Source organism: Lepus europaeus, chromosome 4 (assembly GCF_033115175.1).
Source record: "Lepus europaeus isolate LE1 chromosome 4, mLepTim1.pri, whole genome shotgun sequence".
Lineage (NCBI taxonomy): Eukaryota > Metazoa > Chordata > Mammalia > Lagomorpha > Leporidae > Lepus > Lepus europaeus.
In genome coordinates this window covers 97,279,385-97,296,741 of record NC_084830.1, presented here as the reverse complement: position 1 = coordinate 97,296,741, position 17,357 = coordinate 97,279,385, and the positions used below count along the sequence as shown (strand labels likewise).

General features: G+C 46.1%; 1 protein-coding gene across 5 annotated transcripts in view; it reads right to left on the bottom strand.

Annotated features, from left to right (window-relative positions):
* Positions 1 to 5,712: 5,712 nt before the first annotated feature.
* PRKDC (protein kinase, DNA-activated, catalytic subunit) overlaps positions 5,713 to 17,357 on the bottom strand; it is a 190,898-nt gene continuing 179,253 nt past the window's right edge. For 2 of the 5 annotated variants that reach the window (XM_062188515.1, XM_062188517.1), the window contains 9 exons: positions 16,990 to 17,057; positions 16,226 to 16,446; positions 15,882 to 15,974; positions 12,200 to 12,289; positions 11,920 to 11,991; positions 11,647 to 11,848; positions 10,911 to 11,099; positions 10,239 to 10,378; positions 5,713 to 7,391 (listed from right to left, as the gene is read on the bottom strand). In XM_062188515.1, coding sequence (XP_062044499.1) covers positions 7,187 to 7,391; positions 10,239 to 10,378; positions 10,911 to 11,099; positions 11,647 to 11,848; positions 11,920 to 11,991; positions 12,200 to 12,289; positions 15,882 to 15,974; positions 16,226 to 16,446; positions 16,990 to 17,057 — 1,280 coding nt within the window. In that variant the 3' untranslated portion in view covers positions 5,713 to 7,186. Of the gene's footprint in view, positions 7,392 to 10,238; positions 10,379 to 10,910; positions 11,100 to 11,646; positions 11,849 to 11,919; positions 11,992 to 12,199; positions 12,290 to 15,881; positions 15,975 to 16,225; positions 16,447 to 16,989; positions 17,058 to 17,357 lie in introns of those variants that run through there. The other 3 variants (XM_062188516.1, XM_062188518.1, XM_062188520.1) reach the window with 3 other exon arrangements.

Here is a 17,357-nt window from a genome sequence, read left to right as displayed (position 1 = left end):
GATACCATAGAAATAAAAAGAATCATCAGGAAATTCCACAAAGAGCTGTATGCCAACAAATCAGGAAACCTAGAAGAAATGGCAGTTGCTTGACACACACAAGGATGGTTCAAGATTCGCAAATCAATCACTGTGATACTCCACATTAACAAACTGCAGAGGAAAAACCATATGATTATCTCAATAGATGCAGAGAAAGCATTTGATAAAATACAACACCCTTTCATGATGAAAACCTAAAGCAAATTGGGTGTAGAAAGAACATTCTTCAACACAATCAAGGCAATTTATGACAAACTGACCGCATTCTTACTGAAACCCACATTCTTACTGAATGTGGAAAAATTGGAAGCTTTCCCATTAAGATCCAGAACCAGACAAGAATCCTCACTCTAACCATTACTATTCAATCTAGTCCTGGAAGTTTTAGCCAGAGCCATTAGGCAAGGAAAAGAAATCAAAGAGACACAAATTGGGAAGGAGGAATTCAAACTATCCCTATTTGCAGATGACATGATTCTATATATCAGGGATCCAAAAGAATCCACTGAGAGACTATTGGAACTCATAAAAGAGTTTGGTAAAGTGGCAGGATATAAAATTGACACACAAAAATCAATAGCCTTTGTATGAGCAGTGCTAGCGCTGAGAAAGAACTTTTAAGAACAATCCCATTCACAATAGCTACAAAAAAAAAAAAAAACAACTAAATACATTGGAATAAATTTAACCAAGAATGTCAAAGATCTCTACAATGAAAATTACGAAGCACTAAAGAAAGAGAAGTAGACACACACAAAAAATGGAAAAATCTTCCATGTTCATGGGTTGGGAGAATCAACATCATCAAAATGTCCATACTACAAAAGCAATTTAGATTCAATGTGATTCCAACCAAAACAAGGACATTTTTTTCAGATCTAGAAAAAAGGATGATAAAATTCACATGGAAACACAGGAGGCTCCTAACACTTAAAGCAATCTCATACAACAAGAACAAACCTGGAGGCATCACAATATCTGATTTCAAGACATACTACAAGGCAGTTATAATCAAAATAGTCTGGTACTGGAAAAAAATTTTTTAAAAAAAAGTGTAGACCACCAGAACAGAATAGAATCTCCAGAAATCAATCCAGACATCCACAACCAATTTATCTTTGACAAAGGAGCTAAAAATCAATCACTTGAGCAAGGACATTTGTAGTGCCAGCATCTCATATGTGTACCAGTTTGAGTCTTGGCTATTCCACTTCTGATCCAGCTCTCTGCTATGGCCTGGGAAAGCAGTAGAAGATGGCCCAAGTCCTTGGGCCCCTGCACTCACATGGGAGACCCAGAAAAGGCTTCTGGCCCCTGATTTCAGATTAGCTCAGCCCTGGCCATTGTGGCCATTTGGGGAGTAAACCAGCAGATGGAAGACTTCTCTCTGTCTCTGTCTCTCTGTAAAATAAACAAACATTTTTAAATCCCTAATATAGTTTTTTTTTTTAAAGATTTATTTATGAGCAAGGAGCTTATTTTGGGTCTGCCACATGGGTACAGAGATTCAAGCACTTGGGTCATCTGCTGCTGCTTTCCCAAGCACATTAGCAGGGAGCTAGATCAGAAGTGGAGCAGCTAGTACTTGAACCAGCACTTATGGGATGTCAATACCACAGGCTATGCTACAGCACTGGCCCCAACAAATAAATCTTAAAAACAAATAAACAAAAATAGCTATGTTTGTGAAAGTCAATCTGGCCTCCTTAAAAAACGAAACAATTTTTCAATGTGGATAGAATGGTCTTTTTCCCCCAAAGACACCTTGTATTTAAGGACTGCAGGGGCTGGCACTGTTGCACATTGGGTTAAAGCCCTGGCCTAAAAGCGCCGGCATCCCATATGGGTGCTGGTTCTAGTCCCGGCTGCTCCTCTTCCAATCCAGCTCTCTGCTATGGCCTGGGAATGCAGTAGAAGATGGCCCAATTCCTTGGGCCCCTGCACTCATGTGAGAGACCTGGAAGAAGCTTCTGGCTCCTGGCTTTCAATCGGCGCAGCTCTGGCTGTTGCAGGCCATTTGGGGAGTCAACCAGCGGATGGAAGACCTTTCGCTCTCTCTCCCTCTCACCGTCTGTAACTCTCTCTCTCAAATAAATAAATCTTTTTTAAAAAAATATCCACTTAATACTCCAAAACCAAAAAATCTTTGGAACAAGTTTTACTGTTAACTCTCATAATACATCTCTTTGAGGACAGAGGTCCTGCATGGGAAGTTAGTGCACAATGACTCCTGTTGTTAATGTAACAATTAACACTCTTATGTATGATGTCAGTGATCACCTGAGGCTACAGAAGCCTTTTGAATCCACAAACTCCGTATTTAGACAAGGCCATAAGCAAAGTGAAGTTCTCTCCTCCCTTCAGAGAAAAATACATCCTTCTTTGATGACACTTCTTGATAGAACAGTCTTATACTGGGAAAGGCGCCACCCAGGTCATTCATAGCTACAGAAGAAAAGTGAGCTCCTGGCTTCAAAGTTTCTAAGGCCACACTGGCTCTCTTCTTAGTGGCTAAGGCAGTTTATTTATTTGCAAGGCATCACCTCATGATCAAATGAAAGAATGAAGAGTTGCTTCTCATGGGTGAGTAAAATGGTTTCTTGAGATGGAATCTACTGGTAAAGACTGTTCTCTGTGAACACAAGAGAGGTGATTGATGTAGCAAATTTCACAGTTGTCTTAAGAAATTCTCACAGCCACCCAACCTCCAGCCAGCACAACCCTGACCAGTCAGCAGCCATCAACACTGAGGCAAGACTCAATGTTATTGCACACTTAATAGTATAGTGCAGTTATAACTTTCACACACACTGGGAAGCCAAACAATTAATGTGACTCTTTTTATTGTGACATTTGTAGAACCAAATGCACCCGGCCCTCCCTCTGCCTTGGGACTCTCAAAGGCTTGACAAGCTGCAATTGCAATCGCTGTGAAATCCCACAGGAACTCATACCATGCCACGATGTGTTGTGACCATCTCACCTGCAAAGTTAAATGAATGCCCAGCTGCAGTAAGGCGATGAAGCAAGAGCTCACCAAGGCATTTTTTTCCTTAAGTCTCCAGAATCAAGTCCAAGGCACGGCAGATATCACTAGAGTTATTACAATGAGGATGCTAGACCCCTGCTCTCCACATGGTAGCCACTGCCACAAGTGCCTCCTTTGGTGAACTACAGCTACTCCTCTTTATCCAGATTCCATGCTTGCAGAAATTCATCTACTTGGCTGAAATCAATAATGGTGCTCTTGAGATCATTCAGGGACATGAACAAGGCACTAAAAAGTTTGAGCTGGATGTGTGTGCTCCCAGCTGAGGCCAACAAGGCATTGACCGCTTTTTTTTTTTTTTTTAATATTTATTTATTTAAGAGTTACAGAGAGAGGGAAAGACAGAGAGGTCTTCCATCCACTGGTTCACTCCCAAAATGGCCACAACGGCCAGAGCTGGGTCGATCCAAAGCCAGGAGCCAAGAGCTTCTTCCGGGTCTGCCATGTGGGTGCAGGGGCCCCAGCACTTGGCCTAGCTTCCACTGCTTTCTCAGGCCATTAGAAGGGAGCTGGATTGGAAGTAGAGCAGCTGGGATTCAAACCAGTGTCCATATTGGATGCTTGAGAAAGCCTCAGAGGATGGCCCAAGTGCCTGGGCCCATGTACCCACATGGGCGGTCCAGATGAAGCTGCTGGCCCTTGACTTCAGCCTGGCCCAGCCCTGGCTGATGCGGCTATTTGGGGAGTGAATCAGTAGATGGAAGATCTCTCATCTCTCTTCCTCTCTCTCCCTGTAACTCTACCTTTCAAATAAACAAATCTTAAAAACAAAACACAACAGGGTTTCACATGGCATAGGTGATTCAATTAACAAGGCTGCATTACTGGGATCCAAGTACAAATTCTAGCCAATAAAGGTTGCAAAAAATAATACACTATAATCAACAAGACTCCCAAGTAGGCTGCTTTGGTATGTCTGTACTATAGCAAAAACTGTTTCCTTAGTTATGTATATACAAGATTTTCACAGGAGCAGGTGCTATGGTATAGTGAGTGAAGCCACCGCCTGTGGCACTAGCATCCCATATGGGCACCAGTTCGAGTCCCAGCTGCTCTAGATGTGCCTAGGAAAGCAGCAGAGAATGACCAAGTCCTTGGGCCCCTGCACCCATGTGGGAGACCCAGAATTCGAAGCTCCTGGCTCCTAGCTTCAGACAGGCAAACTTCAGGCCATTGTGTCCATTTGGGAAGCAAACCAGAGATGAAGGATCTTTCTATCTTTGAAATTAATTAATTAAAAACAAAAACAAAAACCAAAATAATTTTTTTTCACTAAGGTAATTCAGAAAGTTTTTGGAAAAAAAGAGATTAAAAGATATTTTGTGTCAAAAATTTTGAAATCCATGAACTACTTTCATAATACACATTTCCATGAATTTTTTGAAGACTACTTTCACAAGATTTCTTTTTCTTTAAAGAGGAAATTTCTCGGGGCCAGCGCTGTGAGGCAGCGGGTTAAAGCCCTGGCCTGAAGCGCCAGCATCCCATATGGGTGCCGGTTCTAATCCCGGCTGCTCCTCTTCCGATCCAGCTCTCTGTGGCCTGGGAAAGCAGTGGAAGATGGCCCAAGTCTTTGGGCCCCTGCACCCACATGGGAGACCTGGAAGAAGCTCCTGGCTCCTGGCTTTGGATTAGCATAGCTCCAGCCATTGCGTCCATCTGGGGAGTGAACCACTGGATGGAAGACCTCTCTCTCTCTCCACCTCTCTAACAGTTTTTTGTAGTGGAATGAGAAGGCCATGCGAAGGTGGCCACTGGCAAGTGAGCGTCAGTTAGTCAGGAATGGCTTTGAAACCCACCTGGCTTTGGAAACTGCCTGGCAACAGGCTGTGATTGGATGGATTTGAAACTGCCTGGCGACAGGCTGTGATTGGATGGCTCTGGAAACTGCCTGGCAACAGGCTATGATTGGTTGGGGTATAGACCGCCCCTTGACCAGATTGGCTGGTCTTGGCTATATAAGCTGTTGTACCAACTGTAATAAACGAGTCTGCCGGCTGCTCGCCACAAGCCTGCTCTCACCCGACTCCCGGGGTCTGTGTGTTGACTCCGCGCCTCTTGCCCCCACCACGCTGCTCTTCTCAGAAACGAACCCACTGCAACATTGTAGAGAATTCAACTGCAACAGTTTTTCAAATAAACAAAATAAATCTTTAAAAAGAAAAAAAAAACCTTTGGTATTCTAAAATCATACTTGTGCAGTATGATTAAAAAGATGAAATTTCTGGGCCAGCATTGTGACATACCTTATTAAGCTATCACCCACAATGCTGGATCCCATATTAGAGCCCTGGTTTAACTCTCCACTGCTCTGCTTCCGATTCAGCTTCCTGCTAATGTGCCTGGGAAATTAGAGGGATGTGGCCCAAGTACTTGGATCCCTGCCACCCATCTGGAAGACCCAGATGGAGTTCCTGGCTCCCAGCTTCAGCCTGGCCCAGCCCCAACTGTAGTGGCCATTTGGAGAGTGAATCAGTGAATGGAAGATCTCTCTGTAATCCTTTCAAATAAAATAAACCTTAAAAAAAAAAAGATGAAATTTCTTTTGCCACTTTTTGAGAACATAAATGTTTATTTTTGATGTCATAATACATACAATCAATTTGTATTCATCAGAATAAATTTGGCAGGTAATATAATGAACTATTGTGTAAGATGAACATTTATACTCTTGAAACTGCATACAAAGATTTTGGCACTATTTTTGGAAAAAACTTTGTTACACACATTACCATTTCTCAAAATCCTGTAAGAGTTTCCAAACACAGATGTTTGAAGAAAAAAACCAGTAACAAGGAGCTAACAGCCAATCTTCAAGCAGTGGCAGGCATGTGCAGGCTTGCAGGAGAGGCAGGTGGGGTGGACGCTGTCTCTGCCTTTCACAGTTGATCTGCTGTGCCAGAAGGCACTGTTTTCCTAGGGCTGAGACATGAAGTGCTGCTGCCTTTGCCCCATGTGCCACAGCTGATGCTCTGAGGCCTGGAGGCAGCACGCCACCACCTGCACTGCAGCTGAGGACCAGAGGAGCAACGGGAACCCTGAGACCCAGGTTTTCCCTCTCTAAATAGACTGTCTCTTCCAGAGAGCAACTCTATCATGAAATGTCAAAACTAGTAGGAAAAAAAAAATCTTAAAACATCAAATGCAGGAGTTGGTATTGTGGGGCAGCAGGGTGAGCTGCCATCTGCAATGCTGGCATCTCTTATGGGCACTGGTTCAAGTTCCAGCTGCTCCACTTCTGATCCAGCTCCCTGCCAGTGTGCCTAGAAAGGCAGCAGCAGGTGGTCCACTTCCTTGGGTCCCTCCCCACCCATGTGGGAGACTTGGATGGAGTCCCAGGCTCCTGGCTTCAGCCTGGCCTACCCAGCAGTTGTGCCCATTTTGGGGGAATGAACCAGTGGATAGATCTCTCTCATCTCTCCCTCTGTAACTCTTTCAAATAAATAAATAAATCTTAAAAAAAAAAAAAAAACCACATCAAATGCAGTCACTTCTGATACTCCATAATCACAGCTCTACCTACTATTATGATTATGCTGCTGGCTTTAGTTTCATAAGGGCTTAGCAATAAAGTGCTATTTCCGGTATGTCCTATGCAGTGAGTGCTCCATGGGCTGTTCACACACCACTTACTGAAGACAGCTGATTTATCCAGCTATGTTTGATGACCCTAGATGTGCATTTTTCTAGTTACATCTTATTACTGCCCAAATCTTGGATTATATCATCTTTGATACACACCAGTATTTGTATGCTCATCATGATCTTGATTTCAAGCCATGCTGCAAAACCGTGTCACTAAAGTGATTTTTTTCTCTATCATGCTTTAGGAAAGTCAGCCCATGGATTGCCATTGATTAAAGTTTAGGAGACTTTTTTTTGTCATATCAGCTTTATTCATAATAGTCCCAAACTGGAAACATCTCAGATATCCACCCTTTGGTGAATGGATAAACAAATTATGATGCACCTGTTCCATGAAATATCACCCCAGTAACAACAACCTATGACACAGGCAACACGAACGAGTCTCAAAATGACTGTGCTCAGAGACTCTAAACCACCACACTTCACGTCTGCTGGCCCCAGTAGACCTCACACCCAGGGCTCCCAGCCGACCCAGGTTCTGCCCAGGATATTGGGGTCTGTGGCCTGGTCAATCAAGCACTTCACTTGTGTCTCTGCAGAAAGGCCACTCTGTGGTTCTCGGGCACGAATGTTGTGATCTTTGCTTCCGCCAGCTACAGCCTTGAAATCCCCAAAGGCAGGCGTCTCCTCATGGCCCAGAAGTAGCTCATCACTGGAAAGAAGAATCAACAAACGTCAAAATACAAACCGTACATCACCCTCCTTTGGGGCCTGCACTCCAAGCTATCCTGCAAAATGTTCCTTCTCAATCCTCACCCAACTTCCTCTTGCTCTTAACCTTGAAGTTAAAGACTGGACGTGTAGGAAAATAGAAGGTAAAGGGCAAGTTAGTATGGCGGCATCAGCTGAACCTGCAGGTCAAATGCTATGTCTGCAGTTAATGTTTTGAGTGACTGCCAGACTTTCCACTGCCACGGGCAGTGCATGAGGGCCCCTGTTTCTCCACATGTTGCTACACTGGCTGTACCCCCTTTTAAAATTAAACATAGCTTAGTGGGTAAAGTGTTGTCTCATCTGTATTTCCCTGGTGACAAGTCATGTTGAACATTTTTTGTTTCATGTGCTTATGAGGCAGTTGTATATATTTCTTAGAGAAATACCTATTTGATTCTTCTTGCAAGAGTTTTTATTTATTTATTTATTTTTTTACCTATGCTAGATACAAGTTAACACCAATAAGTTTGCAGAACATGGAATTCAAAGATGTTTATTTTGGTACAAGAGGTTTTGGAACCCATGCATTAAAAAGGTCTTTAAAAGGTCATGGAAGGGCCGGCGCCGCAGCTCACTTGGCTAATCTTCCGCCTGTGGCGCCGGCACCCCAGGTTCTAGTTCCGGTCGGGGCGCCGGATTCTGTCCCAGTTGCTCCTCTTCCAGTCCAGCTCTCTGCTGTGACCCAGGAGTGCAGTGGAGGATGGCCCAAGTGCTTGGGCCCTGCACCCGCATGGGATACCAGGAGAAGCACCTGGCTCCTGCCTTCGGATCAGCGCAGTGCGCTGGCCGCGTGCACCGGCTGCAGCGGCCACTGGGGGGTGAACCAATGGAAAAGGAAGACCTTTCTCTCTGTCTCTCTCTCACTGTCCACTCTGCCTGTCAAAAATAATTTAAAAAAAAAAAAAAAGGTCATGGAAAACGTGTGCTATGCAAAAAGCTATGCATGGACTTCAATTTTTTTTGCACAAAAATAGACTTTGCATTTAGTTTCATTTTCCATGACCTTTTTAAAAGGTCAGGGAGAAGGATAAGAAGGGAGGCAGGGACGGGAGAGAGAGAGAGGTGAAGTATCTTCCATCCACTGGTATACTTCTTAAATGGCTGCCAACAGCCATGGCTGGGGCCAGGTAGAAGCCAGAATCCTGGAACTCCATCTGGGTCTCATATACATGGATGTCAGGGGCCCAAGCACTTGGGCCATCTTCCACTGCTTTCCCAGGCACATTAGCAGGGAACTGGATTAGAAGTGGAACAGTCGGGACTCTAACAGGTGCTCATAGGGGATGCTGGTGCCACAGGAGGCAACTTAACCTTCTGTGCCACACACTGGCTCCTCCATGAAATTTTTTTTTTTTTTAAATTTTTTGACAGGCAGAGTGGACAGTGAGAGAGAGAGAGACAAAGAGAAAGGTCTTCCTTTGCCGTTGGTTCACCCTCCAATGGCCGCTGTGGCCGGAGTGCTGCGGCTGGCGCACTGCGCTGATCCGAAGGCAGAAGCCAGGTGCTTCTCCTGGTCTCCCATGGAGTGCAGGGCCCAAGCACTTGGGCCATCCTCCACTGCACTCCCTGGCCACAGCAGAGAGCTGGCCTGGAAGAGGGGCAACCGGGACAGAATCCGGTGCCCCAACCGGGACTAGAACCCGGTGTGCCGGCACCGCTAGGCAGAGTAATTAGCCTGTTGAGCCACGGCGCCAGCCCCCTCCATGAATTTTTAAGAAAATGTTTGGGGGCTGGTGCTATGGCACAGTGGGTAAAGCCGCTGCCGGCATTCCATATGGTCACCAGTTCAAGTCCCAGCTGCTCTACTTCCAATCCAGCTCTCTGCTATGGCCTGGGAAAGCAGAAGATGGCCCAAGTTTTTGGGCCCTGGCACCCATGTGGGAGACCCAGAAGAAGTTCCTGACTCCTGGCTTCAGATTGGAGCAGCTACAGCTGTTGTGGCCATCTAGGGAGTGAACCAGTGGGTGGAAGATCTCTTTCTCTCTGCCTCCTCGTAACTCTGCCTTTCAAAAAAAAAAATAAATCTTTAAAAGAAGGAATTTTTGAGCCGGCGCCGCGACTCAATAGGCTAATCCTCCGCCGTGCGGTGCCGGCACACCAGGTTCTAGTCCCGGTCGGGGCACCGGATTCTGTCCTAGTTGCCCCTCTTCCAGGCCAGCTCTCTGCTGTGGCCCGGGAGTGCAGTGGAGGATGGCCCAAGTTCTTGGGCCCTGCACCCCATGGGAGACCAGGAGAAGCACCTGGCTTCTGCCTTCAGATCAGCGCGGTGCGCCAGCAGCAGTGTGCAACCACTTTTCTTTTCTGCACGTTCTTTCTATATTTTCTATTTGCTTTCAACCTTAACATGAGAAAAACTGGAAAGCTGACCTAAATGCCAGCCCACTTGGATTGTCATCTAGCAAACAGGCCCATGCCATGTTCTTCACACGTATGAAGAACACACACACATTGGGCCCAATAGGTCAGACCCTAAGCAGGACAAAAGCAAATCCAAGTGCCTGTCTCGTCCTGTGGGTAACGTAGCTGGCCACTGGCTAAGCAGCAGTCTCTCTGCCCGAGGCTGCAGGTCCCCGCAGAGCACGGGGCTGGCATGCAGGTTTCAGAGCCACAGGTCTCACCCTGGCTGGGGAAGCCCTGCTTTCCTCGTAGATAAAATGATAGTGACACCATCAGCACCAGCTGAAGGCAAGGCACTCAGCACTTTGTACGTACATCCATCTGTTAGGAAATAGTAGCAGGGTGGTGCTCTGTTATGGTTTCTTTTCCCCACAAATTATAATCTTACCAAGTAATAACTGCTGGGTTGGCACCTGCTAACTTCCTCTCAGCGTAACGTATTTTCTGCCGGGGAAACCAATTTTTTTCGGTTACATTTACTTTTTGAATCCATGATCCTCCTTTTTTTAGCATTTTCTTTTCAAAACACTAAAAGAAGAGAACACGGCTTTACAACGACATTCACACAGAATAAGTCACATAATTACCTTACAATACACAAGTACCTATAACTGGGAAGCACTCTGCAGCTTTCTGTGCCGAGGGCAGTGGTGGCACTGCCCCATGTCACCCCCCGGAAGGACAGTACCGCCAGGCTTCGTTCTTTGGGGCCTGTGTTAGGGATGGCCTTGGAGACTTAGGAAAGCACCGTCTGCTTGCTGATCAAGGAAGAGCTCATGTGGAATGGCTTTCAAACTGAACGCAGTGTCAGAGACACAGGGGCTCCCAGCACCAGCGGGGTCTGCGTGCCCTCTCCTGGCACAATGATGTCAACTGAAGCTACATTTCTCTCCAGTGAAGATTATTGTCTCTCATCTGGTTTTCAGGCCACATGACCCCCAAATGTCAATTTTTAAGAACTGCCATACAAAACCCTGGGAATTTTTAGGAAAGACTTGCTGTGTTAATGTGACACAACAGGCCACAGCACGGGTGTGCAGGGTGGCAGAACGAAAGCTACCTTCCAGTCAAAGGAGGGCTCCTTTATGAACACGTCCATGGTGTTAGTGAGCAGGCCTGGGTCGGAGCGGAAGGCCCTCAGCGCGTGCACCATGACACTGTAGATGAGCCCCGTATCCTTCATGGGTAGCATGAGATTGATAAACTGGCGGGTTAGGCGGAAAGGCATCAACTCCGGGACTGGCAGAAACTAAACAAGAGAAAAAAAATCCATGCAAGAAGAAATATAGATTAGCAACGTCCACAGTAACAGGCACAAATGAAACACATTGGCAACGCTGCTGTTCACGTGAGTGAGAATCTCAACTCCACCTTCCTGGACACCAGTTAGAGAGAGGCGCATTCCAGGGCCTAAGAGCAGTCAGCTCAGCTCGTGCCACCTCCCAATGCAAAAGCCTGCGCACGTGGGAGCACGCGGCGGGGCAGGGAGTTACATTCAGAGGGTTCGTCACACCAAAGACCTGTGTCACATCCTGTGCAAGACAGCTAGATTATGAGGTTTTATAAAGCTGAGTCCTCATCTTCATGACAAAATTGATCTGCACAGCTTGTGTGATCTGTCTGAACAAGGCCGGAATGGAGCTGAGGTGGTTCCTTCTGCAAGAATGTCAAGTATGATGACCACGGCAAAACCCACCTAACATGTCACTTCTTTAGAAACTCTCCACTTCTGAAGGGTGTCATAGAGCCCTAGGATGCTTCTAAAGTGGCCTGGAAAAAAAGAGGGGCCAGCACACCTGGGTAGCTGATCCAAAGGCATGGCCAAAGTCGATTCCGATCACGCTCCCCGTCTCCAAGGCCACCATGAAGTTGTTCAGGTGTCTGTCCCCGATGCCCAGGACCCAGTGGCTCACACACAGCAGCGCGTGAGAGCTGGCGAAGTGGGAGCGGAGAGCCAGGAAGGCCTCAGGGCCGGTGCTCATCCTCACAAAGGCGCGCCTGCAGAGAGACAGCAGCTGTGGGCCTGGCTGTGCCGCCGGCTTGGGCTCGAGCCTAACAAGGATACTTACTTTAAGAGGTCAGCGGGCACTTTGCTTTCTCTTTTCCTGAAGGCTGTGATGGTTTCAGTCCGATTAGCTCTCCTATGATTTAATGAGAGGAAACGGCTCATACACAGAATTCCTGGGACTGGAAATTCTAATTTTAAAATTCTTTGTTTACAATGAAGCTCAAATATCAACTAGGTTTTGAACATTTCTGAGGCAAAGCTTTCTAGGAATCACAAGTGAATAAGTAACTTTAAGAAGAATGAACTGGTTAATACAAAAGGAAAATCAAAACAAAACTTACTTAAACATTAGCATATAAGCGCCAGCGCCACGCTTTCCCGACATTTTTGTCAGCCACTCATTGTAGTCACACATTGGTGCTTTGGAGTCACTGACAATAAGTAAAAGGGAGTTAGTATCAGCTGGATATTTAGCATTTTATGATTTCAGAGGCAAAGATCACCAAGGTGTCATTGAAAAACAGTGTAGGAGTAGGAAACATGATTTTAATCAGATTTAATCGTACAGTGACCCCCCCATTACTCGGAATCTAGCTATTATGCATTCTTAGTTACTCATACAGAATCTCAAGCCATTTCCTATGCAAAAATCCAGGCCCAAAATAATCACATCTGATGAATCTCCCACTTCATACAGAGGCCCAAGATGTGATAAATCTAAATGCTTGTTCCCCAGGTGTGTAATTCTGAGACTCTCACAGGAAAAGGGCGACAGCAAGGCAACAGCTCCACACGTGGCTGTGCGAGCAGGCAGGCAGGCAGGTCAGCACGTGAGCGCTCAGACACAAAGCCTGTGGGATCTGTCGAACACCGGCTAGGCCTGTTCTCTCCCTTATCACTGCCACACTTCACCATTTCCCAGATGGGGAGGCGCATACAGCCATAGTACGCACAAGAAAGTACTGTGTTAAATGACAATGGGTGCTCAAATTGGGCTTCAAAAGCTGTTCATGTTTCACAGAAAAAAAGCAGTATCTGAGAGGCAGGAAATGATGCAATATTTGCACATTTTATCAACTTTCGGGTTTGTGCCAAAAGCTTCAACAGTTTTTCTATGAAGATCCAAAGACAGAACAATTGCAAATGTGATTCGGCAGTTCAGTCACTTCAGGTGAATTTTTTCTGAGTCACAGATAAGTTAATTTCACAAACACAACACTCCATTTTCATTTGAGCTCTCTCCTAGTGCTAACGAAGATGAAAAGCCTTAGATTGTAAAACTGCAGAACTAAGGGAAAAACAGCAATGATTTTAAGTAACAGGTGGCTAGAAATCCCTCATTTTATTTATATTTACTTTTTAAAGAATTTTTTATTTGAAAAGAGTTACGGAGAGGGAGAGACAGAGAAAGAGAGATCTTCTATCCTCTGTCTCACTCCCCAGATGGCCACAATGGCCAGGGCTGGGCCAGGCCAAAGTCAGGAGCCAGGAGCTTCATCTGGGCCTTCCACGTAGGTGGCAGGGGCCATTTTCTGCAGCTTTTCCCAAGCCATTAGCAGGGAGCTGGATTGGAAATAGAGTGCCCAGGACACAAACTGACTCCCATATGGGATGCCAGTGTCCCAGGTGGTGGCTTTACCTGCTGTACCACAATGCTGGCCCCAAATGCCTCATGTGTAGTCAGGGATAATGTTTACCATTCTGTGTTTGTTTTCAATATTTATGCAATTGTTTTTTAGATTTAGCCAATTTTAATGTTTTGCCATAGTCACTCATATGCAGTAATATATACAAATACACATGCCACAGACTATTCCTCTCGAAAGCAGGGGTATTTATATCACATAATTTGAGCGTCTGAAAAACTGTCAAGTCAGCTGCCCCTGTGCTGCCCAAACACCGCCCTGAACCACAAGGCCCTGCAAGGCCCAGGCACACAGGAGGCAGGGCCCTGCTCTAGCCTCAGCGCCTCATGGACAGCTCAATTTCACACCAGGAAGTTGTTCCACCAGCTTCCCTGTCTCCTAGGGGATAAGAACAATTCCAGGCAAAGCACTCTGAAAGTGTCTAGAACTAACAGGTGGTAAACAGTGCCATATCTAGTACCAATTACCCAGAATATGAGTTTGCTTAAGAATATGCTTAATTTTACAGATACCCTCTGGCTGATGAGAATATGGGTCTTATTTAAATACTTTCCAGAAAGAGTGAGAGCACAATAAGGAAAAATGGGCCTTGAGTCTACTTTTTCCCCCCAAATATCTGCATTTTCTTAATTTTTATTTTTTAAAGATTTACTTATTTGAAAGGCAGAATTGCAGAGTTACAGAGAGAGAGTGAGTGAGAGCTTCCATCTGCTGGTTCACTCCCCAAATGGCAACAATGGGCGGAGCTGGGCCGGTCTGAAGCCAGGAGCCAGGAGTTTCTTCTGGATCTCCCATGTGGGTGCAAGGGCCCAAATACCTGGGTCATTTTCCACTGCTTTCCCAGGCCCATTACAAAGAGCTGGATCAGAAGTGGGGCAGCTGGGACTCAAACCGGCACCTATATGGGATGCCAGCATTGCTTTACCACAGCACCAACCCCTAGGTCACTTTTGACCATTTCCTCTTCCTTCACCTTACAGTTCATCACCAAAAACTGTCAACTGTACCTTTAAGATCTCTCATCATGTTGTCTTATTTTTCTTTACAGAAATAAAAAACGCATTTTAAAAACTCCCCTGACTAGAAAACACGTCTATTGCACAAAGTGGAGAAAAGGCAAAGAGAATAAAAGTAAAAAGCATGCAGAGAATTCATCTCCGATAACCCCAGCTACACCACTTCCAGGCTCCTTTATTCATGCGGAAGTGACAACACGAGCTGACCTTGTAGAAGGCTGCGAAACCTGAGGACAGTGCTAGGACACAGAAAGTGCTTCATTTCATGCTAGCTGCTAACCCCATCACTGAGTTCCCTTCTTCATGGTTGTTCTTTTTCAAAGTTATCCTTTTTTAAAAAACTGTAGTATAATGCTCACAACTCCTGCTTAGTATCTAGCACTCCACTTAGATCAATCAGTCAGGCAAGAGGGAGGTGAAAGGGCAAGCCAGGGACCGGTACTGTGGCACAGTGGGGAAAGCCTCCGTCTGCGGCACCAGCATCACATATGGGGATCTGTTCAAGTCCAGGCTGCTCCACTTCCGATCCATCTCTCTGTTAATATACTTAGGAAAGGCCGGCGCCACAGGTCACTTGGCTAATCCTCCGCCTGCGGCGCTGGCACCCCAGGTTCTAGTCCCAGTTGGGGTGCCGGATTCTGTCCCGGTTGCTCCTCTTCCAGTCAAGCTCTCTGCTGTGGCCCAGGAAGGCAGTGGAGGATGGCCCAAGTCCTTGGGCCCTGCACCCGCATGGGAGACCAGGAAGAAGCACCTGGCTCCTGGCTTCGGATCAGTGCAGGCTCTGGCCCTAGCAGCCATTTGGGGGGTGAACCAACAGAAGGAAGAGCTTTCTCTCTTTCACTAACTCTGCCTGTCAAAAAAAATATATATATACATATACATATATATACATATACATACATATATATATATATACATATATATATATATATACACACATACACATACATACATACATACATACATACATGCTTGGGAAAGCAGGAGGATGGCCCAAGTGCTTGGGCCCCTGCATCCATGTGGGAGACCTGGAAGAAGCTCCTGGCTCTGGTCTGACCTAATCCTAGCCATTGTTGCCATTTGGGGAGTGAACCAGCGGATTGAAGCTCTCTCTCTCTTTCTCTGTAACTCTGCAACTCTGCCTTTCAAATAAATAAATCTTTAAAAAAAAAAAGAAAGAAAGAAAGAAAGAAAGAAAGAAAGGAAGGAAGGCAGGCCGGGGTGGGTGTTGGGAGCACCACTTCATCTCTGGGAATGTGATGAGGAAGAAAGTGCCCTAGAGACCACCCTACAGCAGAGGAAATGACACCTGGGCAGAAGCAGGGTGGGGTGGGTGTGAGGGGCAGTTAGCCTTCAGTTACCTGGTATAAGATGCTTTCTCCTCACGTGACATGTTATTCAAAAGGAGGTCTTTCAAGGTACAAGTATTTTCAATCCATTCAATTAATCCTAATCTGAAAAGGAGAATAAAAGTTTATGGGCACGCACGAATCCAGACTGCTTTTGCTTTACTAGGAGAAAAGTTCTACACAATCAAACAAAATAGATTTCTCATGTCCCAACTTCTGGGGCCCCACCCCCGGGGTTTCCCAGCATTTCTAACTTCTCCGGGGTCCTCTGTCTGTGGGACAGAAAGCACTTTGTCCAGAGACACCTACGCCCAGCCCAGGGACACACCCTCACACTTGGATTTGCGTGGCCGCACCTGGAAGTCATGGGCACCACTCGGTATGTCCTTAACTGCATGTTTCTCTGGCTGCAGGCGGCATCACGGGACAGAATGATGTTCATGACCTCGAAGAGCTGCTCGATGCGCTGGTCCTGCCGAAGGTCCTCGCCACCCTTCACGAGAAAAGGGTGTTCCCGCTCATCATGGCCTCGAATGATGATGCGCTTTGGTTTTCTGAGAGAAGACATGACTTTTACCTGTAGGAATCAATGAAATAGTTCCAGTGCAGTTGAGACTACCCCATCACGTCATCGGCAAAGAAGGAAAAGCAAACATGAGTGCACGCCTTCCTCAAAGAGGGGCCTCACTCTGAAGACAGGTGGCAGAGGAGATCAGAGAACCCAGACCAGCAGCTGAGTGGGCCAGCAAGTTACTTCTGTTATGTGCTCATGCCCAAGTGCTCTGCCCACAGAACTCTGTATCGCTGCTTACAGAAAACTGCTGGTGAACTTGGACATCCTTCACAACAAGCAAGAGCCAACCTGCACACCTTCTGCAGTAAGGTAATGCTACACAGATTTCATGGAGGACGCACACACATGCTTTACTCTTTCAGATTCCTGTACCCCTGAGTACGACTGACACTGAAATGCTGGGGACATTGTATTAAGAAACACAGTCAATAACAGCATCAGAGAACTCTGTACATCTGAGAGCAGTGTGGGAAGACGTCTCTTCAGAAAAGACATGTTCTCGTAACTGCAGAACTACCCAGCATGCACCAACAACCGCATACCTACCCTCTCATCAAACCCTGTGATCCGAGCATGGTATTCCGGCAGTGGCTTTCCTCTGCCATCGTACTGACCTAGAATAAACCACAGAGTCTGGCTTACACACAGCTGGTTGTACAACCTCTGTATTTTAAAACACAGTTGTTAATCTAAATTTCTTTTAAAAGATCTAGTTATTTATTTGAAAGGCAGAGTTACAGAGAGAGGAGGAGAGAGAGAGAGAGAGAGGGAGAGGTCTTCCATCCACTGGTTCACTCCCCAGTTGTCTGCAATTGTCTGTTGGGAGCCTGAAACTCCATCCTGTCTCCCACGTGGGTGCAGGGGCCCAAGCACTTGGGCCATCTTCTACTGCTTTCTCAGGCACATTAGCAAAG